This window comes from Acomys minous, assembly GCF_964271855.1.
Source record: "Acomys minous genome assembly, chromosome: 2".
In the NCBI taxonomy this organism is placed as follows: domain Eukaryota; kingdom Metazoa; phylum Chordata; class Mammalia; order Rodentia; family Muridae; genus Acomys; species Acomys minous.
Genome location: NC_140484.1, coordinates 143,855,818 through 143,883,757, shown reverse-complemented (window position 1 = coordinate 143,883,757; position 27,940 = coordinate 143,855,818). Strand labels below are relative to the sequence as shown.

At 41.3% G+C, this 27,940-nt stretch overlaps 1 protein-coding gene across 1 annotated transcript in view; it reads left to right on the top strand.

Annotated features, from left to right (window-relative positions):
* COPB1 (COPI coat complex subunit beta 1) overlaps nt 1-27,643 on the top strand; it is a 41,012-nt gene extending 13,369 nt beyond the window's left edge. Inside the window, exons 7-22 of the mRNA XM_084772986.1 lie at nt 4,006-4,143; nt 6,624-6,743; nt 7,267-7,374; nt 7,457-7,603; nt 8,177-8,322; nt 10,182-10,278; nt 12,220-12,380; nt 13,238-13,358; nt 18,827-19,054; nt 19,219-19,398; nt 21,230-21,374; nt 22,536-22,655; nt 24,750-24,895; nt 25,470-25,559; nt 26,602-26,757; nt 27,270-27,643. Coding sequence (XP_084629112.1) covers nt 4,006-4,143; nt 6,624-6,743; nt 7,267-7,374; nt 7,457-7,603; nt 8,177-8,322; nt 10,182-10,278; nt 12,220-12,380; nt 13,238-13,358; nt 18,827-19,054; nt 19,219-19,398; nt 21,230-21,374; nt 22,536-22,655; nt 24,750-24,895; nt 25,470-25,559; nt 26,602-26,757; nt 27,270-27,329 — 2,163 coding nt within the window. The 3' untranslated portion in view covers nt 27,330-27,643. The remainder of the gene's footprint in view (nt 1-4,005; nt 4,144-6,623; nt 6,744-7,266; nt 7,375-7,456; nt 7,604-8,176; nt 8,323-10,181; nt 10,279-12,219; nt 12,381-13,237; nt 13,359-18,826; nt 19,055-19,218; nt 19,399-21,229; nt 21,375-22,535; nt 22,656-24,749; nt 24,896-25,469; nt 25,560-26,601; nt 26,758-27,269) is intronic.
* Nucleotides 27,644-27,940: the final 297 nt, after the last annotated feature.

The following is a 27,940-nucleotide window of genomic DNA, read 5'->3' as shown; positions in this document are numbered from 1 at the left end:
TACCACAAGGACACTTGCTCCACTCAGTTCACAGTGCATTGTTCATAACAGCCAGAAAGTGGAAAAGCCTAGATGTCCCTCAACTGAAGACTGGATTTTAAAAATGTGGTACATTTACACAATAAAGTACTACTCAGCTATTAAAAATAATGACCTCATGGAATTTGCAGGCAAATGGATTAAACTAGAAAAATCATCTTGAGTGAGGTACTCCAGACCCAAGAAGATGCGTGTGGTATGTACTCACTAATAAGTGGATATTAGCTGTAAAATAGAAGACAGTCATGCCCCAGGTGTGGTGGCGCACGCCTTTAACCCCAGCACTCGGGAGGCAGAGGCAGGCGCTGTGAGTTTGAGGCCAGCCTGGTCTACAAAGCTACTCCTCGAAAAACAAAAATAATAAAAAATAAAAAACAACCATGCATGATCCATAGACCCAGAGAGGCTAAGTAACAAGGAGGGCTTGGGGGTGGAATGTTGAGGCCCATGGGTCTCCCTGGGAAGGGAAGTAGATTTCTCTGATGGGCTGGGTGTGGGTAGGATTGGAAGCAGGATGGATCAGATGGGAGGCAGGGAGAAAATACTGGAAAGCAACTGGATTTGGGGAGCATCTCACAGGGAAGGTAGAAACCTAGTGCTGTGGAAACTCCATGGAATGTGCAAGAGCAACTAGCAACATCTCCTGGTAATGAGGGCCACGAAGCCTGAGCCAGCCCTGTAACCAAGCCAGGCCTCAAGTGAGGGAGTCGGACACCAACCCAGCCACAAAACTTCCAGCCTACACTTTGTCCTGCCTTCAAGCATCACTGATACAGGAGCAGATGGAGAGTCCCCCAGCCACACATTAGGCGGAGCTCCGGGAGTCCTGCTGAGAAGGGAGAAGAAGGAAGGGGGGGGGGGAACACCAGAGAGTTCAGGGCCACAACAAGAACACAGCCCACGGGCCCACAGAATCAACTAACCGCGACTCAAGGGATCAAGGACCCTGTAGGGGTCTGACGTAGGTCTCCTGCTTATATGTTATGACTGCTTATATCTCAGTGTCATGGGATTCCTGACAGATCAGGAGCTGACTCTTGCCTGTTTGTGAGACCCTTCTACTGGGGCGCCTCATCCAGCCTGGATGTGATTGCCGTATGTGCCTGGGCTTTCTGTAGTTTGTTATGCCTGTTTGGTTGATGTCCTTGGGAGGCCTGCTCTTTTCTAAGGGGAGGTAAGGGGGCAGTGTGGATCTTGGGAAAGGGGAGGGAGAGACTGGAGGAAGGGGAGGGAGGGGCAACTTCAGTCAGTATAATATATGAAAGAAGAAAAATGATTTTTAAAAGAGTGATAATTTATGATATGTAAATCAACAGTTTAAGACAATAGTCTTATCTGGAGTATGCCTCAATTGCTACGACAGTTTTTAAATTTGATATTGTACATAGTTATTGTGAGCTGCTGGCATGCCTCAAGGGATAACTTTTTGTGGGTCCCAGGGCTAGAACTCAAGATTATCAGGCTTCATGATAAGTGTCTAAACCCACTTAGTCTTCTCACTAGCTCTAATAATAATAATTTTTAATTTATGCCTTCTTAAGGCCTTTTTTTCTTTAATAACTTGATTGTGTTCCACAAGTACTTGCTTTTATTCTTTTTAAACCTCTAAGAAATTAAGCAGTGTAGCTTAAAGAAATCATTGTCAGTGGATTAAAATTAGTCTTTAGAATAAAATGCAAAATTGTTCTTTTATATATATCAAACTGCTTTGAAAAACTAAAAAAATTAATAAACTTTATAAGTAGTTTGTTTTTAAAAGTGATTAGTCAGGCCCAGTAAGGTGGCTCAGTGAACAAAGGTGCTTGGGAAATAAACCTGATATCCTAAGTTTCAACTACAGAACCCACATAAAGGGAAAAGGAGAGACAGGGAGCAATTTTAATTCAGAACATGGCTGTTCTGGCAAGAGATCACATCCAAAGACCTTCTAGGTCTGAGATCTGGCTGGAATACAAACACGCTTTTAATCCAGGAGACAGAAGCAAGCAGATCTGGGTTCAAGGCCAGCCTGGTATAGAGCAAGTATCAGGTAAAGAAGAGCTTAGGTCCAGGTTTGGTGGCACATGCCTTTAGTCCCAAACAATGAAGGTAAAGTTAGTTTGTAGAAGGAAGCACTCATGTTTGAAAGTGATGTTTAATCTTGTGGGAGAAAAAGTAACAAATCAGAGAAAGATTTGACAGAATAGGATATACCCAACTCAGGAGAACAGAGTGGAAAAGGAAACTGCTTAAGGAAGCAACACAGAGAGAAGAAAGAGAAGGCAGTTTTACCAGGATAGTATTAGAGAGACAGATTGCAGAGTTTAAGGAGGGGCCAGGAGATTAGAGCAGATTACTGAAGTTAGTTTGAGGCCAAGCAGAGCAATTCAGAGACTCAGAGAAAAGCCAGATTGAATCAGTCAGTCACTGGGAGAGGAGTTTGAGCCAGAACAGCTGAATTGAACCAGCCAGATCAGAGCTTAGAAAGAACAAGAAAGAGTGAGCTTGGTAGTAACTCTCAGAGGCTAGAACATTCTAGGCCTGGGTCAGATGGTATGGAGGCTAGGAGCTTCCAGGACTAGGCCTAGGTTAGCAGACAGAGGTGATACACCTCCAAGATGAAAATTACTAAAGGTGAATAAAAACGGTGCTACAGTTTGGATGTGGTTAGGGTGTGTCCCCAAAAGTCTTGAATCTCAGTGTGTGTCAGTGTAGAGGTATTGGAACAGAAGAGGTGAAGCCTAGTGGGCAGTTACTGTGGTACACTGCCCTCAGAAGATAAAAGTGGCTCCCCTGAAGCCCTGAGGTATCTCACAGGACACTGTAGGAAGAGCAAGCCGTGGGGCGTGAGCCAAAGCTCAGTGGTAGAACACTGCCTGCTCACACAAGGCCCTGGATTTGTTCTTAGGACTGTTAAAACTGGGGAGAGGGCCAGCACTTTAGTGCCAGCATTTTTGCTGTTGGGGTTTTGTCCAGGTTGGAGGGCAGGGTCTTGCCTGTGCAGCCGAGGCTGTCTTTGAACTCCTGGATTCAGCTGTCCTCCTACCTTGACTGCACTTTAGTTTTCAATATCTTTTGAGAGAGACAATCTTTCGATTGTCATAGTATTCTGATAAAACAAAACCTAAATATCATCCAGGCTGTCCTCGGAGTCACAGCCCTCCTTCCTCCACTTTGTGAGTTCTGGGTTTCAGGTGTTTACTACTCTCGGCATGTCTTCTTTTTGGCTTAGCACCAGAATAAAAATTTAGATAAAATGTAGTCGGTTATCAGGGCGTTTACATAGTGTAGCTGATGAGTGTGTTCTAGCTTTGCTTACTTTGACTTTTCTTGCCTTGTTTAAATACACATGTCTTTTATAAGCCAACTGGAGACTTGTGAAGCAGTGAAAATATAAAGTATGATAAAATGGATAAATGTACAAGTAGCTATGACAGTTACTTGAATTTTTAATTGTTTATGTGTGCATGCACAGGTCGTGCATACCTATGGCAGTTAGGATAACTGAGGCGCTGGGGCTTTCTCTGCTTAGATGGGTTCCAGGGATCGAGTGCATGTCATCAGCGTGCTCCACAAACACGCTTACCTTGTGAGCCGTGTTGCCAGCTCCTGTGACAGCTGTTTGAAATGCAGCATTTCTTTCTGAAATTATCAGATGAGTTACATCTCATCCCGTGTTGGCTGGTTTGTTGTTATTGTTGCTGTTATTTTGTTTTGGTTTTTCTAATCTTTGAAAGATTATTCTTAACTATTATATTGTATTTTACTTATTGTTTAATCGAGGTAACATCTTACTATGTATGTAACCCTAGTTGGTCTGCAACTCAATATGGAGACCAGGCTGGCCTGGAATTCCTGCTTTTTCCTAAAAGCTGACATTAAAGGTGTGAGCTACCATGTGTTAAAAATTTTCAAGGCTAGGAGTGGGGACTGTTACATGTATAATGTCCTTGAAATCAGCTGAAACCTCAGTGTTTTCTTTTCCAGGTCTGTCATGCTAATCCATCAGAAAGGGCCCGTTTCATCCGCTGTATCTACAATTTACTGCAGTCATCTAGCCCTGCTGTAAAATACGAAGCTGCAGGGACACTGGTGACACTGTCCAGTGCACCAACTGCAATTAAGGTACTTTGGGGTAACATGATCGGCCGCCTGTGGGATCGCTCGTGGTTCAGTGACACTGCAGTTCCAGATGTGCTTCCATACCTGTGTAGCTGGGCACTTCTGACACTTACACACGACATCTACAAAGTCCCTGCTTGAGAACCATACACCTGAGTTAAGGGGGAAGGGCAGTCCATACCCCCCTATGTACACACACTGATTTACGTAAGTGCAGTTCTGTGCTGGGCTGCATTCCTATCTACCATTGTCCACAAAGCCATGGACACATGGTAGAGAGGACCACAGATTTTGATGAAATGATTTGCCTCCTAACATAATCCAGCCTTTTCTTCTGGCTTTCACACACTTATGGAAAAAGAGAGAAAGACATGAAGAATAACAGTATTTCTAGGTTCTAGAGGATTATACTGATCTCTTAAGATTTCTCTTCATAATTACATTAAAAACTGGGACTATAAGCTGGGCATGGTGATGCAGGCCTGTAATCCCAGCACTCAGGGATGCAGAGGCAGACAGATCTGTGAGTTCCAGGACAGCCAAGGCTACACAGAGAAACCCTTTCTCCAAAAAAAAAAACCAAACCAACCAACCAAATTGACTCTGTAATGAAGACTTCTAAACAATTTCATTGCTGATCTTCAATAATAGATTATTGCATTTCTTTTGTCTATTCCATCAAAACTTTCTTCAAAACCTCTAATATGTTCAGAGAATAATTCTAGAAGGCCAGCTGGTATAAATTGTTGAATTTACTGTTTTGCACATTAATACTTAAAACAATTTTTGTTTAGAAATAATTTTAAATGTATAGGGAAGTTACAGAAATAGGGTAGAGTTCTTATACATTGCTCTTCTAGTGTCCTGTAATGTTTACACCTTGTGCGGTCATCATAATTGTCAAAACTAAATTAACATTGAAATGGTATTGTCAGATAAACCAGATTATGTTGAAATTTCTCTCCAGGTTTTCGGTTAATGCCCTTTTCTTTCTCATGATCCACTCTAGGTCCCGCAGTTTATTTTGTTGTCTGCCTGAGCCTCCTCTAACCTGTAAGGGCTGTTTTTATGCCTTCATAAAGAATTAGCAGCTTGTTTGTAAGAGACTCTAGACCCTGAGTTTGTCTCGTGTTGTCTCACAATCACCGAGATTAGGCATTTGGGGCAGAATGCCACAACACTGACCTTCTACTGTCACATGTTCTCAGTGTATGATAACCGTGTACCTTATTCATGACCAGTCAGGGAAGTGCTGAGTCTCTGATTTTCCCATTCTTCTGATTTTTTCATTTGTATTAAAATATATATTCGAGGTACTTTGAGGCTATAGATCTCTTGTTGGCTCCTCAGATCCACTTAATTTTAGCACCAGTAAATGGATTTCTCTCAGCAGTGGCTACTACTAGATATTCTGAGGCTGACTTCATAGTGCCTCTTGTACAGCCACTGTGGAATTCCTACATGAGGAGGCACTGACCTTCCCATTCCTTCTCTTTTTCATTTACATCACTTATATATTATGGATATTTATTTTATGCATCATAATCCAGTGTTATCATTATTTATTTTGTTAAAGTTGTTCCAGCCTTGACTATTGAGAACAGTTCCTTTGATTTTAAACTCCATCATTCTACAAACTATTTGTATCTTTAAAATCTTACATAAAGGGGGCTGGAGAGATGGCTCAGTGGTTAAGAGCACTTGCTACTCTTCCAGAGATCCTGAGTTCAATTCCCGGCACCCACATGGCAGCTCACAACTATCTGTAATTGCAACTCCAGTTCCAGAGGATTCAACACCCTCTCACAGACATACATGCAGGCAAAACACCAATGCAAATAAATAAATAATTTTAAAAAAATCTTACCTAAAGGCACAGGCAGGTAGTGGATCTCTGTGTGTTCAAGTCCAGAGTGAGTTCCAGGACAACCAAGGCTACACAGAGAAAGCCTGTCTTTCAGAAAAAAAACCAAAGTAAATAAATCTTACATAAAAACAGTAATAAAGCACTAGGGATGTAGCTCAATTGCTAAAGCACTTAATTGGGATGTGCAAGGCCCCAGGTTCAGTCAGTTCAGTCAGTCAGTCCTAAAAAGTTTAAATATATGCTAACATATTTCATAACAGGTTATTGTTACATTCTTGCTTTTTGTCACTGTAATAAAGATAAAAAGATGTATTAAGCTTTATCTCTGATGTGAAAAGTGTTTAATAGCCATTCTCTGTCCTCTCTGCTCTGTTTCCAAGGTTTCAGTCATAAGTATTTCCACCTGTGGCAGCTCTTTTCCATCCTTGACTTTGTAATCCTTCCCATGCCTTGTAGAGTAACACTGAGGCTTGTTATAATTAGGGGCCAGACATACACAGTCCTTCAGCCGAAGTGCATACATGCTGGTGCAGAGGCCCCTCAGTGAGCAGCCAGGGTGGAGACGTTCTTATTTTCACAACATTTGACGTTTAGGATGCGCTCCTTTTTTCTGCAGGCTGCTGCTCAGTGTTACATTGACTTAATTATTAAGGAGAGTGACAACAATGTCAAGCTCATAGTTCTGGACCGATTGGTGGAACTGAAGGAGCACCCTGCTCATGAGCGGGTCCTCCAGGTAAGTTTTGTCGTCCTTTAGTTTTATCTAGATTATTTAGATCACTCCCTCACCTAGCCACTGTAGGTAACCTAACTAGAACCTGAAGCCTGGCAGTGTACATGTTGGGCAACTGAGTGCAACTCTTAAATCACCATCTCCGTTTATGTCTTTTATGTTACATTGATTTGCGGAAATTAACTTAACTGGCTTTCCTATAAAATGTTCTTCCTCCTGGATGTGCCTGGTTACTTTGTTGTCATGTCACTTAGCTTGATCCTCTGAGTCCTGTATTTTCCATGAAACGAGTTGGATCTAAACCTTGATAGAGTCAAAGTGTATGTTGTCGGCTTGGCTGTGTCACGTGTGATGTTATCACTTCATGCCTCAGTACACTAGGAGATCTACTTCCTCCAACACTACTGATGTCATTAGTAATCGGGGTTGAGGTGCTCAGGGGCAAAAGCGCTATGGTGCAGTTATTAGGACATTTTTCTTATGAGGACAAAGCCTGGTGTCACTCTGTGGTTTCTGTTCCTTTTAGGATCTGGTCATGGACATTCTAAGAGTACTGAGTACGCCAGACTTAGAAGTGCGTAAGAAAACGCTGCAGTTAGCGCTGGATCTTGTCTCTTCTAGGAATGTTGAAGAGGTAAGGCAGAACATTGGTGACAGTATCTGTAAGTCGCCCAAATATGATGGAATTCTCACTTGTGTTTACTTTTCCCCCGTAGTTGGTTATTGTCTTGAAGAAGGAAGTAATTAAAACAAATAATGTGTCTGAGCATGAAGACACTGACAAATACCGACAGCTCCTTGTGCGAACACTGCATTCCTGCTCTGTCCGATTTCCAGACATGGCTGCAAATGTTATTCCTGTGGTATGTAATTCTTATCATCTTACTTGTAAGAGATTCTCTAGGTGTTTTTATTTTTGAGTTTTTTCTATCTACTGAAATTACAACCATCTGAGATAACAAAAATCTCATTGTACATTTCTGATTTTTATGAGTATTACTATGGTATACTAGGGTAAGAACTTAGATTTCTTTTTTGTTGTTGTTTTTGGGGTTTTTTTTTTGTTTAGGTTTGGTTTTGGTTTTTTGAGACAGGGTTTCTCTGTGTATTCTTGGCTCTCTTGGACTCACTTTGTAGACCAGGCTGGCCTCGAACTCACAGCAATCCACCTGCCTCTGCCTCCCGCGTGCTGGGGTTAAAGGCATGCACCATCACCTCTGGCTAAGAACTTAGATTTCTTTCTCTTAAATGTTCATCAAAAACTTTGCTGTATGCTGGCCTATTGAGACCTGTACTAGTACCTGTCTCAGCCTGTGTTTTGTTCTTTATTTTGAAATTCACTAATTTCCATTCTTTATTCATTCATTTATTTCTGGCTTTATATAGTTTTCTTTCTGGAAATTATGTAACTGTTTGTCCTGCTTTTTTCCTGTAAGCTGATGGAATTCCTCAGTGACAGTAATGAAGCAGCAGCTGCTGACGTCTTGGAGTTTGTTCGTGAAGCCATCCAGCGCTTTGACAGCCTGAGGACGCTGATTGTTGAGAAGATGCTGGAAGTCTTCCACGCTATTAAGTCTGTCAAGTAAGTTTAAAATACACTTAATGTAAAGGTGAGCATTTTCGTTGATTTCTATTTTCAAAGAGTCAATTGGTAGAAAATAAAATTAGCGAGGAAGTAAGACATACTGTGCACAACATTATCCATTTAATGTAGGGATTCATAAGGTATAGGATTATTTCAAATAATTGTGAATCCCAGAGTGACCAAGAAGCATTTTTTTTAAAGATTTATTTATTATATGCACAGTGTTCTGCCTGCATGTGTGACTGCCTGCCAGATGAGGGTGTCAGATCTCATTATAGATGGTTATGAGCCACTGTGTAGTTGCTGGGAATTGAACTCAGGACCTCTGAAAGGGCAGCTAGTGCTCCTAACTTCTGAGCTATCTCTCCAGCTCCAAGAAGCATATTTTTTAAGTTTTGTACTTAAAATCACCTTTTGGATACCTATTATTTATGTCACCTTTAGCATTTAATTGAAAAGAAGGTTTGAAACCACAACCTGGATCTAACAGCATGTTAGATTCAATTAGCTTTATTCATGAGAAAGGGTTGTTGAATACGAATTTTGCTGTATTTATTGCATTTTGTGGGTAAACTGCAAGAAGTGTGTAGTTGGATGGGACCAGTACAGAATTGGTTCAGTAATGTGAAAGTGACTGAGATGTGTACATACATACATACATACATACATACATACATACATACATACATACTATATATACATAATATACATATTATACACATATATGATGTGTATGTATGAAACTAAATAAGATTTGCCCTCTTTATGAGGAAAAAACTTATATATCAAAGCTTTTTTTAAATAGCTGTAATCTTCTGGGGCTTTAGTTTCTACGATTGATTTTGTTTTTCTAAATAAATTCAGTTGAAACCTCAGAGAAAGGATGACTAAAATTTCATCCAGTTTAACATTTTAAAATAGAAAATTGTTGCTGTCTTTGTTAGCTGTCTTAGTTAGGGTTTCTGTTGCTGTGAAGAAACACCATGACCAGGCCAGCTCTGACAAAGGAAAACATTTAGCTGGGGCTGGCTTACAGTTCAGAGGTTTAGTTTATTATTGTCATGCAGGGAGACATGTGCTGGAGAGGTAGCTGAGAGTTCTACATTTGGATCCATGGGCAACAGGAGACCACTGTGTGCCTGCCACACTGGGCGGAGCTTAAGCATCTATGACCTCAGAGCCCACCTCCACAGTGACACACTTCCTCCAATGAGGCCACAGAGTCCGTGGGGTGTTCCTGTTCAAACTAGCACGTTAACAGGGGTGAGGGAGTTGTGTTGTTTTGTGACAGGACACTGCTGTGTAGCCTAGGCTGAGTGCCCGTGTTACAGATGTGTGCCTACCACAGCTGGTTGACATTGCTTACTTTACTTTTTATGCCACCTTGTGCGCCCTAGGTAAACAACTGTCCTAGTGAGGTGACCCTCAACTCTGACTTGATATTCTTCTGTATATATCACCCTACTCAACATTTTGTCTCTTGGCAGTGATCACAAATAAAAAGTGAAATGAAATTAAAAAATTATATTCAAATAATATATTTCTCATAGTAAAAATGAAAAAGCCAAATTTATTTTAACTGCTCCCTAAATGAATGCTGTGGGGAACAGTTCGGTAAACCCTTAAGTCTTACTGCTCAGCTCACTAATTTTAGAGTATGCCTAATAACAGTGAATGCAAATAGCACTTTTTCTTGCAATTTCTGGAGGGAAACAAAGCTTCCCATTTGTTAGAGTCTTTCTGAACTGTTCCTCCTCCAGAATACAAACTCATGGGAGTTTTTTGCCTTCGCTTAACTTCACAGAGAAATGGTCTTGCATCAAGATTTGTGTTTCAGGTCTTAATTCTTGCCGTAGGATTTACCGAGGCGCACTGTGGATCCTGGGAGAGTACTGTAGTACAAAGGAAGACATTCAGAGTGTGATGACCGAGGTCCGCAGGTCCCTTGGGGAGGTAGGCTTTACTCAAAGTCTTCTTTGTGTGATAGTTTATGCTTTAGAAAGCTCTGCCAGGCCGGGCGTGGTGGCACACGCCTTTAATCCCAGCACTCGGGAGGCAAGAGGCGGGCGGATTGCTGTGAGTTCGAGGCCAGCTTGGTCTACAAAGTGAGTCCAGGACAGCCAAGGCTACACAGAGAGACCCTGTCTCGAAAAGCCAAAAAAAAAGAAAGCTCTGCCGGGCGGGAACTGTAGCTCAGTGGTGGAGTCCGTGCCTGACACATGCAGCCCAAGTGTCAGCCCCTAGCACAAACAAAAGAAAATCAGCAATTAACATTCATGTGATAATTCACTTCTGTGGTTTTGTTAATAATAATAATAATAATAATAATAATAATAATAATAATAATAATAATAATAATAATAAATATTAAAATTATTTAATAAATAATTTGTTAAAAATAATAATATTATTATTGTTGTTGTTGTTATTGTTATTATTATTATTATTATTATTTTCTGAGATAAGGTTTCTCTGTGTTGTCTTGACTGTCCTGGACTCACTTTGTAGACCAGGCTGTCCTCGAATTCACAGCAATCTGCCTGCCTCTGCCTCCCAAGTGCTGGGATTAAAGGCGTGCGCCGCCCTGCCTGGATGAAAATTGTATTTTCATTATCCAGATAAATAAACCTCAGGCTATGGAAAATTAAAAGTGCCCCCTGCCTCCATGAGAACCATTAACACCTGTTCAAATTATTATTTATTTACCTTTGGGTAAGATTTTGTTTTAACAGAATGTCTGTGCAGCTAACAAATTCATTTCTTTGCATATTCTTTTCTGTATATTTTAGGGTTTTTTGTTTTTGTTTGTTTGATTGGTTTGACTTTTTTTGTTTTTTCAAGATTGGGTTTCTCTGTGCAGCCCTGGCTCTCCTGAAACTTGTACTGTAGACCAGGCTGGCCTCAAACTCAGATATCCACCTGCCTCTGCCTCCCGAGTGCTGGGACTGAGCTGTGCCCTGCTACTGCCACCACCACAGCCTGACTTTTTTTCTCTTTTTTCTTTTTTCTTTTTTGAGACAAGGTGTCACTATGCAGCTCTGGCTGGCCTGAAACTCACTACATAGACTAAGCTGGCTTTGAGCTCAAGGATCTACTGATCTATCTACCTGTCTCTGCCTTTTAGGTGTTGGCATTAAGAATGTGCACCACCATGCCTGGCAGTAGCTGGTACAGTCTGTTATTGCCAATGTGTTTTGAAGAGCAAGGCTAACTTTAGACTGTTTATGAACTGATACTTGAATATTCATGGTAGAATACAATAACTACTTTGTCAGGAGACTCTACTAATAACTGTCAGGAATTAGCTCTGAGACTTTCAGTTTAAGTTCCTTAGTTGCCTAAACTTTTTTCGAGTCTAAAATGAGAGACATAAAACAGGTTATAATTAAGGACTCTCAGCATTACATACATAAGAATTTTAAGACAACAACTTAAAAACAAAAAACAAAACAAGCTGTATCATAGCCATTTGATCAGCTAAAAGGGTAGTTGGTGAAATTGTTTATACGTTTCACTTTAGAGGGATGAGTGTTGCTTTGGTTCATATTTCAGGGGAAGAGATGAAGAGGAGGAGTGAGGTCCAGTGGGCATCTTCTTTATTAGACAACATCCTGTGCACTTTTCTATTAAGGGATTGTTCAGAAAGAATTAAGATTCCCCTTAATAGATTCAGAAATGAGGCTCAAAATTACTTCACTGTGTTACTCAGCATCATTAAGTAGTAGGTGGTGGTGCGGAATTACATCAGCATCACCAGCTGTAAACCTCTTCTTCCTGCAGAGCTCCAGGTTCCAGAATCCCTCAGGAGAATGCCTTCTGTATACAGTTGATTGACTGTCTCAGTGTAACTTTACTGTTGATATTACTGAATCAGTGTTTCCAATTGACCTTTAGATCCCAATTGTAGAATCAGAAATAAAGAAGGAAGCTGGTGAGTTAAAATCAGAGGAAGAAATAACTGTTGGTCCAGTTCAGAAGCTGGTTACGGAGATGGGCACCTACGCTACTCAGAGCGCACTCAGCAGCTCTAGGCCTGCCAAGAAAGAGGAAGACAGGTAACAGCAGCCGCCGCCGCTGGCCGCTGGGTGAGGCAGTTGTGTGGCTGCTTTTAGTTTTTGATGCTTAAGTGACAGTGTTTACCACGTAAGGTCCTTGAAAGAAGACGTGTGTAAGGTTTCCCCTGGCAGGTGTCTCTGTGATTTTAGTCTTTTCTTCCCACTTTTTTCACTGAAGTTAAATGTTCTTTTAAAACGTACTTTACTCACATACGACATGCAATTTTCATTTAAGTCTGATTGTTTGTTAGTATCAGAAAGATATTTTGAAGTTTTGTTTTGTTTTACTATACTTTTCTCTCTTGGAATAGAACTCAGGGCTGCTCACGTGCTGGGCTAGTGCTCTGCCAGGGGAGCTGTAGTCCCAGCACAAATTGTCCGGTCCTAATCGATAAACCCACATTTTGATTTTTTTAAACCTGTTTATTTTGCTGTCTGTGCTTATAAGATGAGAAAAGTGATGGTACACTGCTATTGAATACTTTTTATGTGCTAAATAGTTTGTCTCGTAGTCTTGACAGCAGGCCTCTGAACTCCATTTTCAAGAAGAGGAACTTGAGAGCTAGAGAGAGCCCTGGAAGCAGCCCTGGGGACCTGCAGAAGCTGGTGCTTGAAGTAGCTTCTTAGCCTCAGTACACTATCCTTAACCAAACATCCTCTTCTTTCTGTCCTTTAGATTGTTATTTGAGAAAAGTATTAGTTATATATTCTTCTTTTTCATTTTGAAAACTATTGAGAAATTTAACTGAGATCCTTATCACTGAAGAGTGAAATTAGTGGCTCACCTGAACCACTTGTGCAGAGGCTTCCTGCTGCGTGACGATTTGTTGAGTTCATGTTTGTTGGTTGCTTTGCAGACCACCCTTAAGAGGGTTCCTCCTGGATGGAGATTTCTTCGTTGCTGCCTCCCTCGCCACAACTCTGACCAAGATTGCATTGCGCTATGTAGCGTTGGTTCAGGAGAAGAAAAAGCAAAATGTATGTTCATTTATTCTATATTTACCCAGTAATTGATTATTGCCCACTCCATTGAACAGTGAAAAACTTAAAACTCATTGCTGAAGGTCATGTCATAAAGGAGCTTGTGGCTCAGTAGGGGCTCAGGCACAGTAGTATAATATGACTATAAAATTGACAAAGTAATACAGAAATAATATGATTAGTCTCATGGGGGCTGAGGGGTTATGAAGTCACTTCTGTAAGCTAGGGTTAGTCACTGGCCAATGAAAGCCATGGCCTTTTCTCATCAGCATCTTTGCTGTTGCCTGTGCTATCCTAAGTGCTCTCGTAAGTGGTTCCCACCTGAAGCTGGTACCTAGTTGAAGCTTCTGGCAGCTGTGAATGTACTTTGATTTACAGTAGTGCGCCTCCAGTCTTCCAAGACTCATCAGTCCTCTCAGTATTGTTTTACATTTCATACCCACATATTCCTTATAAACTTTATGATGCATTGTTATTATTTTGTTGTAAATAGCAAAGCCTCTTTTTAAAAATTAAAGTTGGCATACAGACTAATGGACTTCACGGTTACATTTCCATACATGTCACTATATTTGTCCTAATTCTCTGCCCCACCCACCCCCAGCCTCACTCTCCGCCCTTGTGCCTCCCGCTCTGTCCTCTGCGGGTGTTCTCCCTAAACAACGTCCCCTTCTGCTCTCGTGTCACATGGATTCCACTGCTCTGTGTCCCTCCTGCCCTTCAGATCCTTCTCTGTCATGATCCTCTTTTTGGTCTTATAACCCCCCCAAAACATTTTGTTTTTGTTTTTTTCAAGACAGGTTTTCTCTGTGTATCCTGGGCTATCCTGGACTCACTTTGTAGACCAGGCTGGCCTCGAACTCACGGTGATCCACCTGCCTCTCTCTCCCGAGTGCTGGGATAAAAAACATTTTAAAGTTTGAGAGAAAGCATAGTATTTGTCTTCTTGAATTTGGCTTATTTTGCTTCATAAACCCTCTTTTTAGAAAATAATCATAAATTTTTGCCTACATTTGCCAAAAGTCCATAAATCCTAGCATTTACATGGCTTTAGCAGGAAAATCTGTGTTTGAAGCCAGCCTGAACTACATAATGAGACTTCATCTCAAAAATAAAAGAAAAATGTAAATATCCCATTTCCAGTATTCTTTCTGGTGTCTAGATCAAGATGAGACAAGACCAAATATTGAGAGTTGAAAACAAGACAAAATTCAAGCACCTTCAAAAGTTCTTTTTTCTTGAATTAAAAAATTCTGGTAGGGCTGGAGAGATGGCTCAGGGTAAAGAGCGCTGGCTGTTCTTCCAAAGGTCCTGAATTCAATTCCCAGCAACCACATGGTGGCTCACAACTGTCTATAATGAGATCTGGTGCCCTCTTCTGGTATGCAGTTGTGCATGCAGGCAGAACACTATGCATAATAATAAATAAATCTTTTTTTTAAATTCTGGTAAAAAGAATACATGGCCTGAAATATACCATCTTAGCTTTTTTTTTGGGGGGGGGGGGTTGTTTTTCTGAGTCAGGGTTTTTCTGTGTAGCTTGGCTGTCCTGGATGTGCTTTGTAGACCAGGCTGACCTTGACTTCACAGTGATCCTCTTGCCTCTGCCTCCCAAGTGCTGGGATTACAGGTGTGCACCACCATGGCCCACCTCCGTCTTAATAATTTTTAAATGTGGAGTTAAGTTGCATTAATTATATTTATTCACATGTTAAGTGACCATGGCTACCATCCCTCCCAGTGCTTTTACTATCATCCCCAAAGGAAACTTTGTATAGGGTAAACAGTAGCTCCTTTGCCTGCCTTCCTGCCTCAGTCCTTGTAACATTATTATACTTTATTTTAAAAAAAATAGTTGTCTGTGTGCACACATGAGCATGTGAGCTCACATGCACCTGCACATGCCGTGGCTTTGATGTGGCGGTCAAAGGACAACCTTACTTGTGAGGTAGGGCCTTGTTGTTTACCGTTGCACTGCGTGCTCCAGGTGAGCTGACCCACAGCCTTCAAAGGGGCTTTCCTATCTCTACCTGGCATCTCCCCATAGGAGATGCTTAAGTGACTTGATTATTCTTATAAGACAGTTAGTAAACAATTCTTTCAGAACCAAGTTTAGTGGTGTATGCCTGTAATCCAAGCACACAGGAGGCAGGAGGATTGCAAGATTGAAGCTAGATTGAGTCGCATAGCAAGAACTTGTCTGAAAAAATATATAAAGAAAAGAAAAAGAGCTCCCAGCATTATTTACCTACAACTCTTTTTCTTTAACTTGGAAGATATAAAGTATCGTCCTCATATGTATGGTACTGAATGTTTTTATAGTTTATTTTCTTTTTAAATTCATTTTTAAGATAAACAAAGAATGTTATAAGAGGATGTTGGTGGTAGAGAAGCTACTTAGCATATGTAATGCCCTAGTTTTGATTCTTATCACCATAAAAATTAATTTGAGTGAAAAGTCACTTATTATCACAACACTTAGCTATAAATTTTGTTAATGTTGTAGTACAGGTAGGTAGAAAATTGAAAGATGGGATCATAGAAACCCTCTAGAATTTGAATTAGCTAGTATCTGTTTAACATTGTTTTTACCAATTAAAAAATCATAATTCTGCCCTTTACAAACTGCAGTTTCACTCAGCGTTATAATGAATACTTCCCCATGTTATTTTTAAATTAAATTAAATTAAATTAATTTAATTTTGTTTTTTCGAGACAGGGTTTCTCTGTGTAGCCTTGACTGCCCTAGACTCACTTTTGTAGACCAGGCAGGCCTTGAATTCACATCGATCAGCCTGCCTCTGCCTCCCAAGTGCTGGGATTAAAGGCGTGCAACCACCACTGTCTGGCACCACACTTCCTCATGTTTTTATAAACCCTTCCTAGTCCTATTTGTAATATTTAATAGCTTTGTAATCCAAGCATCTACCCATTTTTATCTCAAGAGTCTAAATTGATTTCCTTATAAGAGGTTGCACCACTTTTAAATGATAGGAGAAAGTTTGTTGCTTTCAGTTCAAGGAGCTAGATTCCTTATAGTACCTAATTAATAGTTAGCTCTGCTTCATACAAAGAAGGGTGCTTGGTTTTCACTGTCTCATTATTAGCATGCCTCCATTTGTGCCATTTCTCCCTCTCTTCATTCTCTCTGTAGATAGAGGTGTCCTCAAATCACGGATTCTTAAAATATTTATTTATTTATTATTACATATACAGTGTTCTGCTTACATGTATACTTGCAGTCCAGAACAGGGCACCAGATCTCATTATAGATGGTTGTGAGTCTCCCTGTGGTTGCTGGGAATTGAACTCAGGACCTCTGGGGGAGCACAGAGTGCTCGTAACTGCTGAGCCATCTCTCCAGCCCCAATTCACAGATCTTATGCCTAAAGACTGTTGATTTACTTTAATTACAGCGTGGTCTGAGCTCAGGTACTCAGACTTGTGTTGCGAGCATTCTCCCAATTGCGCCATCTCTTCAGCCCCCTGCAGTTTTGAAAGCTATCTTTGTAACAGTTGAGTTCTCAGTCGGCTTCTGCCTTCCTAGCGAGAAGTCTTGTCACTCCTCTGCCTGTGCATGGTTGGTTTTGTGTTATTTTTTCTTACGGGTTTTAGCGGTTTGATTTGTCCATGGCTTAATGTGGTTTTCTTCACGTTATCTCGGTGCTTCCTTGAGCTTTTGGATCTAAGGTTTGTAGTTTTTGTAAAGTTTAGGAACATCTGATTATAAATTTTTCAGACACGGTTGTTGTTGGGGTTTTTTTTTTTGGTTTTTTTTGTTTTTTTTTTTTTTTGGTTTTTTCAAGACAGGGTTTCTCTGTGTAGCCTTGGCTGTCCTGGACTCACTTTGTAGACCAGGCTGGCCTCGAGCTCACAGTGATCCACCCGCCTCTGCCTCCCGAGTGCTGGGATTAAAGGCGTGCGCCACCACGCCCGGCTTCAGACACGGTTTTTAACACTCCCCCTCTCTCTCCTCCTCCTGAAGGCAGGCTATAACCTTGGGGACTTATACCTATTTCTGCTGGGTCTTCCCCTGGCCCCAGTGGTTTTACATATGTGTACATAAATCAGTCCTCAGCTGAAGACAGTTTGCCAAGGACATAGAGCATCTGTGTCAGGATAATATACATGAGATTAAAAATAGAAGATGAAATTCATTTGTGTTTTTTAATAGAAGGCCCAATAATGCAGATTTCAATATGAAGTCTGAGGAAAAACACTGAAGGTTACAATGTAGAAATGAAGATAGCAGGCCGGTACAGTGGCTCACACCTGCAATCCCAGCACTCAGGAGGCAGAGGCAGGCGGGTTGTTGGGAGTTCGAGGCCAGCGTGGTCTACAAACAAGTCCAGAACAGCCAAGGCTACACAGATAAACCCTGTCTCTAAATAAATAAATAAAAATGAAGATAGCAAAACAGGTGACTGTACTTACCATCACCTTGAGTGTCACAGCCTCACATGACGCGCCTCCTAATGCAGCACAGTTAGGAAGAATTGCAGCCGAGAGTAGTGAGCATCCTGCTGTGTGGGTGTGTGTGGGTGTGTGCGTGCGCGCCCGTGCTTGTCTTTATTTGTACTACATACATACAATGCCCACAGGAACCAGAAATGGCATCAAAGTCCCTAAAACGGGAGTTCCAGGTGCTTGTGAGCCTATGAATTTAATCAGGGTCCTGTGCAGGAGCAGCAAGTGCTCTTAATGACTGAGCCATCTCTTCATCTTGACTTTTAAAAAAAAATTTTTTTATGTGTGGTTAAAAACAAACAGGAGCCTGGTGTGGTGGCACACACTGTTATCCCAGCACTTGGGAGTCAGAGGCAGGTGGATCACTGTGAGTTCGAGGCCAGGCTGGTCTACAAATCAAGTCCAGGACAGCCAAGTCTACACAGGGAAACCCTGTCTCGAAAAACAAAACAAACAAACAAACAGAAGCCTGGTGTGGTGTCACACACCTGTTATCCCAGCACTCTGGGAGGCAGAGGCAGGCAGGTGGATTGCTATGACAAGCTCGCAATCTGAGTAGAGGCAGCAGTGATAGAAGTATCCCTGGGGCTTGTTGGCCAGCCATACTTGCCTAACCACTGGGCCTCAAGGCCCTGTCTCACAAAACAAGGTGACAGTACCTGGGGTTGACCTCTGTGTGCACCCTGTGAGAGTGAACACACCAAAAGCAAATAGGGCTGAACCATCAACAGTTGCTGATGAAGTACGTTGTTCTTTCAGCTTTTCTGGTGAACTTAAAGAGAAAACCATTAAAAAGTCCTTGCTGCTTTTCAGCCAAGGATCAGGGAAGCTTTAGAAGGCTGACAGAACAAAACAGGAGAAGGGATGTGGGAACAACTAGGGAAATAAAATCTAGGCAGTTTGTTTAATTCAGGTGAATTCTTGAATTGCCTGTCAATTTGAGTGGCATTACTGCAATTGCAGAATTGTAGCAATAACCGTTTTCTCTCCTTTTGTAGTCTTTCGTTGCTGAGGCTATGTTGCTCATGGCAACTATCCTTCATTTGGGAAAATCATCTCTTCCTAAGAAGCCAATTACTGATGATGATGTCGACAGAATCTCCCTGTGCCTCAAGGTCTTATCTGAGTGCTCACCTTTAATGAACGACATTTTTAATAAGGAGTGCAGACAGTCTCTTTCCCAAATGTTGTCTGCTAAGCTGGAAGAAGAGAAATTATCCCAAAAGGTAAGGTGTATATGGAAAGTCCATAGGATGCTTTATAAGTTGGGGTTTTTCCTTCTTAGTTTTGTTTCTTTTTCAGTCTTTGTAAATCTGTCCCTTTGAGAGATTTACGAAAAGCTGCTGTTCGTTCCATATAAAAAGCCATGTGCGTTGCTTCTTCAACACAGAAAGAATCTGAGAAGAGGAATGTAACAGTACAGCCCGACGACCCCATTTCCTTCATGCAACTAACTGCTAAGAATGAAATGAGCTGCAAGGAAGATCAGTTCCAGCTGAGCCTGTTGGCAGCGATGGGCACTACGCAGAGGAAAGAGGCCGCCGACCCCCTAGCATCCAAACTTAACAAGGTGAGGCAGGGTCACATGGACGACTTGTTTGTTGTTTGTTTGTTCGTGTCAGGTCGGGTCTCACTGTGTAGCTCTTGCTGACCTAGAACTAATGTGTAGACCAAGCTTGCCTCAAACTCACAGAGATTGGCTGAGCTCTGGCCCAGGTGCCGAGATTAAAGGCTTGTGCCACCATGCCCAGTTGAAAATTTATTTAAATTGGCTACTTAAGAACAAGTGAGTAAGTGTGGTGGCGCACGCCTTTAATCCTAGCACTCGGGAGGCAGAGGCAGGTGGATCCCTGTGAGTTCAAGGCCAGCCTGGTCTACAAAGTGAGTCCAGGACAATCAGGGATACCCGAGAAACCCTGTCTCAAAAAAACAAAAAACAAAACAAAACAACGACAACAACAAAAAACAAAGAAGTGGTTGGTTCTGCTGTGCATATGTGATTGTTGTTGTTGTTGTTGTTTTAATTAAATAACTAGTTACATAGGATGGAGGAGGCTATGGGCGTGTGTGTGTTTGGACCTTGGTGATGGCAGGCAGACACTGTAGCACTGAGCTCTACCTCCAGTCCTAGCACCAGTTTCCCAAGTCCCTGTGACTTCTAGGTCCATGAAACTTCATTTGAACCAGGCATGGTTGTACATGTCTATCCTATCAGCACTTACAGAAAGATTGCAAGATCAAGGGCAGTCTAGTCTGGGCTGCCTAGTTTTAAAAAAAAGACTGTGACCTAGTTATCCCTTGCCTGTCAGTGAACAGTCTCAAGTTGGTTTGATCATTAAAGATAAAAGTCTGTAATAGAATCAGAAATACTAATGCATTTTCTCAAAACTGGGAATTTTCATTTGTGAAGCTGAGACAGCAAAATCACAAGTTTGAGGCCAACTTGGGCTCTGATAAGACTTTGCTTCAAAAAACAAGTTAAGACTTGTTAGCAGCTGGGCTGGAGAGGTGGCTCAGAGGTTAAGAGAACCATCTGCTCTTCAAAGGTCCCAAGTTCAATTCCCAGCAACCACATGGCGCCTCATAACCATCTATAATGAGATCTGGTGTCCTCTTCTGGTGTGCAGGTATACATGCAGACAAAACATTATATAAATAATAAATAAATAAATAAATCTTTAAAAAAGACTTGTTAGCAGCAATCTGGCTTTTAACAAATGTTTTGATTTCTTCTCATTGTGGTAAAAATTACAGAACGTAAAATTTACTATTTTAACCTGGCCTTATTTTGCTTCATTCCACTGCTGAGGCTTGAACCCAGGACCCTGCTAAGAACTGTACTCTGCTGTTGAGCTCCATTGTTTCAGTCGCATTACTAATTTTTACATAATTGTACGGCCACCTGCAAACTTCTCTATGTCATGATACTGAATTTTATACCCATTAAACAGTAACGCTCCACTTCGATTTCCTTCAGCTCCTGGCAGCTACCAGGCCACTTTCTCTTTCTGATTTTGGCTCCTTCTACTGCTCATACAAGTGGAATTGCTGTGGTTTGGTTTTGTTTTGTTTTGTTTTTGACTGGCATTTTTCACTGAGTATAAAATAATGTCTTTATTATTCAGCATGCTCACAGCATATAAGCAATGTTATTTACTTTAAATACTTTTTAACACTGTTTATTTGTTTGGTGGGTTGGGGGTGGGGCATGTGCTCTATGGGAGGAGCTCAGGTTGTCCAGCTTGGCAGCAAGTACCTTAACCCACTGAGCCACCACACGCAGCTGCGGTCAGAGCTCAGCTCCACAGGATTTGATTCTCTCCTGCCTTGCAGATCCTGGGATTGAACTCATCAGGCTAAATGGTTTCCCTCATTTGTTGTGTCTATTTTTGTTTTGATAGGTCACGCAGTTGACAGGCTTCTCGGATCCTGTGTATGCAGAAGCTTATGTTCATGTCAATCAGTATGACATCGTCCTGGATGTTCTTGTTGTAAACCAAACCAGTGACACTTTGCAGAACTGCACATTAGAGCTGGCTACTCTAGGTGAGGACATTCATCCTAAGCACAGGCTTCTATATAAGAGACCTTCATGTGAACTGCTAAGAAAGGGTCCCCGGGTGTGGTGGCGCACGCCTTTAATCCCAGCACAGGTAGGCGGATCGCTATGAGTTCAAGGCCAACCTGGTCTACAAAAGCGAGTCCAGGACAACCAAGACTACACAGAGAAACCTTGTCTTGAAAAACCAACCAAACAAACAAACAAACAAAAGGCATAGCTTAGTTTACGATTTACAGTTTGTCTCCTTAAACTACCAGTTTTCTGAACCTTTGCCATACTGACTGACTTACCCTCTTCGTATGACTCAGGTGGGTTCGTTCTGAGTTTGGTACAGTAGCTGTTTGAATTTGTAGAGCACTTACCTCGCCTGTGTGGGGCTTGGGCTCACTCTCCAGTACCACACTCACCCAGCACCATGTGCATGTAGTACTCCCATCACTGGGCGGAGGCAGCGATGTTAGGGGTTCAAGGTTATTCTCAGTCACACAACCAGTTCCTAACAGCCTAAGCCACACAACACATTTACCAAGTAGTTCACTTAGTTAAAATTTAAATTGCTTTGGTAGAGAATTCAGTATTTTCCGTTACCTGCCACTTGTACCCAAAGCATTGTGTCATTATTAGCATTTTTCAACATGTGGGATTTTTTTTTCTTCTTGATAAAAACATATGATTAGATTCTCTGTAACTACATCTACATCTAGTTTTGAAAATGCAACAGTGTAGGGCCTCCAGGTTCCATGAGCTTATTCAATAATTAAGGGACATTAGAATATCAGAAATTATGCTTCGCCCTGTCTTCAGGGAGCCATAGTTAAGAGTGTACAGGTCTTTTAAAGATATCTTACTCCTTTGTAATGGTGTGTATATGGGTTAAGCCTTCCGAGACGTTTGTAATCATTTATTGAAATAAAAGGGTATACTCACAGTGCCCCTCCCACTCTTGAGTACAGAGTTATTCTGTGTGGAATATAGAATTATGACTATTACCTTTCAATAGAAGCTGCGTAGATTAGTATGATTGCCTTATTTTTCCTCATAATATTTGAATCATGTGTGTCTCATTTTTCTAGCAACTATTAACTTGCATATGTTCTAATGTGTTTTATGATTAATGTATGTGCTTTTTAACTATTTTCTCCCAGGGGATCTGAAACTTGTGGAAAAACCATCTCCTTTGACTCTTGCTCCTCATGATTTTGCAAATATTAAAGCTAATGTCAAGGTAGCATCAACAGAAAATGGAATAATTTTTGGCAATATAGGTATGTTTCTGTTTTATGGCATATGATAGTTGAATGTATTTTATTAATGAAGTTGGTAGTACACTTGCGGGCAGAACATGAATCCGTGTGTTTATAGGGTACTCTCTGTGGTAACCAAGCATCATATTATGTTCTAGATCTACCAGAGTGAGGTAGACTCCTCTAGATGGAGGAGTCAGTCCTCAAGAAACCACCAGTCAAATGAGGAGACAGAAATAATAACATAGTGTGACTAGGGCTAGTTGATACACTGCATGCCCTGGGGTCATATAGAAGGCAATGTAGTGTGGGAAGCTGTGTAAGGGAAAGGTTGTTGGTAAGGGATAACATTTCTACTGATCATAAAAGTTCATATCGGCCCTTGTGGCCAAGCACACAGGAGTATTTCAGACATTGAGATAAGCTTGTACAGAAGCATACAGTCAATACTTTCTAGCAGTTTCTGTTATAGGGATAGACTACCATAGGAGGGAACAACAGATCTATCTTAAGATGGTTTTAGGTCAATTAGGGGAAAACAGATAACTGTTTCCATGCATCATACTGAATGCAATGAAAGAAGCCTATATGAGAAGCAATGTGTGAGTCCATGAAAGGATTTGGTCATTTCTCAGAGTGGTGTAAGAGATTGGAAAGGACGCTAGGAAAGGCTTCACAGTTTACAATCAGTAAGTAATCCACAGAAGATTAATAGTGCCGCACGCCTTTAATCCCAGCACTCGGGAGGCAGAGGCAGGTGGATCGCTGTGAGTTCGAGGCCAGGCTGGTCTACAAAGCGAGTCCAGGACAGCCAAGGCTACACAGAGAAACCCTGTCTCGAAAAAAAAAAAAAGAGTGCAAGCAGAACAAATAGACAATAACTGTGTAGATGGCACAGGATGACTGCCTGCCTGAGTAGGCCTTTGCAGAAGCCAAGGGAGAGGGCAGAGGCCTAAACTGACCGAGCAGTAGTTAGAGTAGAAAGAAGGGGGTGAGAGTAGCCTTAGCACTCAGGAGGCAGAGGCAGGCGGATCACTGTGGCTCGAGGCCAGCCTGGTCTACAAAGTGAGTCCAAGACAGCCAAGGTTACACAGAGAGACCCTGTATTGAAAAACAAAACAAAAGAAAAAAAAAGAATACTTTTAGGGCTGGGTGTGGTGGTGCACGCCTTTAATCCTAGCACTTGGAAGGCAGAAGCAAGCAGATCACTGTGAGTTCGAGATCACCTGGTCTGCAAAGCGAGTCCACGACAGCCAAGGCTACACAGAGAAACCCTGTCTCGAAAAAACAAGAGTAGCTTTAGGGATATATTTTTAGATAGGGGACTATAAACCCTCAGTTTTCTCTGAAAGTAAAAAGACAAATTAGAAGAAAAGTAGACCCTAATCATATTATAACTTTAAATTGATCTTAGGGTTCTTTTGGGGGGACTGGTTTTTTGAGACCAGGTTTCTCTGTGCAGCCCTAGCTGCCCTGTAACTCACTCTATAGACCAGGCTGGCCACAAACTTGGAGAGCTCTTCACCTCTGCCTTCTGGTGTTGGGATTAAAGGCATGTGCCACCACTGCCTAGCTTTTTGTTTTGTTTTTTAAGACAGGGTCTCATTGGGTAGCCCAGACTGGCCTCAAGTAAAGTGACCCTTGTGCCTCAGGTCCAGCTGCTGGGTTATATGTGTGCGTCCTCACAGCCAGTTCAGAGACAGGTAATCTTATGTTACTAAATCTCAGCAACATGTATTCAAATCGTAGAGAAAAAGGGTTGGATTTATAACAAGGTCCCAACTATGAAATACGGAACTACTTGTGTATCTAATACACTATACCTGCTATATAAATATTCACCAACTGAACTGTTTTCTTAACAAAAGACAAAGTGTACCTGAGCCTAGATTCTGAGACTTAAGACCTATTGCTTATTAGGCAATTTATTTGACTTCTCTGCTTTCCTAGTCTACGAGATAGAAATAGTAAGGTAGGATTGATGGCACTGTTCAACAGGTAATATTTATAAAGCACTTAGGATCTAATGTATGTAAATATTTGCTAGTATCATAATTGTTTATAATTTTTAACTAACATCTATCCTCTGTGGGGTTTTCTATATGTATATTACAGTTTATGATGTCTCTGGAGCAGCAAGTGACAGGAACTGTGTGGTCCTCAGTGACATCCACATTGACATCATGGACTACATCCAGCCTGCAACGTGCACTGATGCTGAGTTCCGCCAGATGTGGGCCGAGTTTGAATGGGAGAATAAAGTTAGTCTTCTTTATAACTAGTGATGAGTTTTTTTTTTTAAGTAATTTCCACTAAAAAGCATCAGAAGTGAAAAGCAAACAGTTTTTTTATCTGTTGCTGTGTATTATCGTTAACTAGAAATCATGCAAGTACTTTAGTGGTTCCCTGTTGAGTTAAATAGAAGGAATCTTGTAACAGTACCTTGCTGTTAAGTCTTCAGAGCCAGACGTCTCCTCAGTGCAGACAGCACAGATGTGCATCCCCAGCCTAGCCCGTCTCAGCTCTGTAGCTAATTGGTTGAGGCAGTGTATACAAGATTCCCACTCTTCTGTGTCCTGATGATAATCTGTCATTGGCTCCAGTGTCCTCCAGGCTGTGCAAAGTCTGTGGACTGCTGGGAAACTTGCTTTGAGGTTTACTTAACACTATATTTCCTCAGTGGCCTACTGAAGGGCCTGTGTCTGCCAGCTGGCTTTGTAGGTGCCGTTTACTTCGTTATTGCCCACCCTTCCCTACATAGGTGGAAGGAAACTGTAGGATGAGACAGCAGTGATGCAGCTTCCGTGGAGGTTTACTGAGTCTTCTCCTCCGCAGGTGACAGTGAACACCAACATGACTGATCTGAATGACTATCTACAGCACATCCTGAAGTCGACCAACATGAAGTGCCTGACTCCAGAGAAGGTAGAACGTGGCTGCGTTTTCCTATTTCCTCTGCTGTGTTTCTATAATAATTCACCATGGGGAAAAGTGTGTCGCTCTGGAATATCTCAAAGAAGTTACCTCTTTCTGTACTGCATCATCCTACGTGTTCATGGTGATGGGACTTAACCCAACAGTCCGATTACTTGGTTTTTGGTTTTGGTCTTCGTCTTCTCTTGCCTTGCAGATAGAGACTCTGTCCCAAAACCTTTTAGTTATGATACTGGATTAGCAAGTGCCCCTCCCTCGTGAGCTCATTGTAAGTCAGGATAAATCTCTAGTGCAGTGGCTTTCTGCTGTATCTACATGAAGAAAGGCCAGAGCAAAGACAGTGAAATTGAATCTCCAAGGGTCTGTGTTGAGAATGTCTGCTAATGCAGCAGGGTGCATCTTACTAGTAAGAGAATTGTCTGCTGTCAGCTGGGCGTGGAGCTCAGTGACGGAATGTTTGCTTAGCATCCAGCACACGCGCGCACGCGCGCGCGCACACACACACACACACACACACACACACACACACACACACTAATCGAGTAGGTTTTAGTTTATATATTAGTTTCTTCAACAATTTCTAAGTCCAACAAAAGTCTTTCTTTATGGAAGTTAAAAAGCCTGGTATAGGCCAGGCAGTGGTGGCGCACGCCTTTAATCCCAGTGCTTAGGAGGCAGAGGCAGGCAGATCTCTAAGTTCAAGGCCAGCCAAGGCTACAGAGAAACTTTGACTCAGAAAAACAACCAAAAAAAAAAAAAAGGCCTGGTACAGGAGGCAATAAGTAAATAAGCACTGAATATGTAAATACAAATTTGAATAAGTACTTTCTTCAGAGTCATGTTTATTGAGTTTAATCTGCACAGGGAAGTCTTACTTTTACACATATATTTGTTTTGAGTTTTGGCAAACTCATAATGTCCTCTACCTAATACCATATCTGTAGAATTTTTGATAATAGTTTGCTTGTGTATTAGGGTTTGCCAAGGTGTAGTCTCTAGCAAAATGTTGAATTTGTCATACATTTCTCCCCAGGCTCTTTCTGGCTACTGTGGTTTCATGGCAGCCAACCTATATGCTCGTTCTATATTTGGAGAGGATGCACTTGCCAATGTCAGCATTGAGAAGCCAGTTCACCAGGGACCAGATGCTGCTGTGACTGGCCATATAAGAATTCGTGCAAAGAGTCAGGTAATAACACCCTTTTTTTAGATCATCTCTCAGCTAAATAAATGTAGGAAGAATTCATGTCTTTTTAGTTTACATCTTCTGTCTTATAATCATGTTTTGTGCTTGAGATAAATACACACACACATGCACATAGTATTTTCTGAACTTTAAATCATTTTTAATGGCTTACTCTAAGATACTGCCTAAAACATTGATTGCTGAGTGATGTCTGAAACAGATTCTGTAGAGTTTTGACAGATATGGCATAGATCTAGCAGTAATCAACATCACCAAAATTAACCCAGTAGAAGTTTCTGGAATCGGTTTTGTACATCCTTTGTTTTGTTGTTGAGTGTGATATGACCGGTGGAGGCTTAGTTAAGCTGGTATAACCTACTGTGTGGGCATTGTTTCAGTAATTACAGCCTTGTTGAATCTGGGGAATTCTCTCCCAGTGTGTATTGGCCTTGGATTAATCCCCAACATCACAAAACTTAGATAAAAAATATAATCATCTTCATTCTTCTTTACAGGGAATGGCCTTGAGCCTTGGAGATAAAATCAACCTGTCTCAGAAGAAGACGAGTCTATAAGAGTGAACAAGAGCCCCGAGGGCGTGGCTGGTGTGCAGGTGTGCGCTCACAGACTCAGCATCTCTGTGCTCTCTTCCTGCTTTATGTTATGTAGATGTGAGTTCATGCTGAATGCATTCCAGCCAGTAATTTATAGCCTTTCCCCTAAATCAAGAATGAGTTTAAAATTATAGTTTGTCTTTTGTCATAACAGTTCTGAATACTGTTCTCAAAGTATATAATATTTCTCATATGTTCCAAGACCATTTTCACAGTACAATAAACAGATCTATTCATAAATTTTTGTTATTTTATAAATAAATTACTTAATTTTAGATTTGTATCGGTGGGATTTTTTTCACTTAAGTCTAAATTACCATTATAAATTTAAATGCCTGAATTGTTAATATATGCATCCTTATGAAGAGAACTTACAGGGCTGGAGAGATGCCTCAGAGGTTAAGAGCACTGTCTGCTCTTCCAGAGGTCCTGAATTCAATTCGCTGCAACCACATGGTGACTCACAACCATCTATAATGAGATCCAGTGTCCTTTTCTGGTGTGCAGGCATACACGCAGGCAGTACATTGTATACATAATAATTAAATAAATCTTAAAAAAAAAAATAAGAC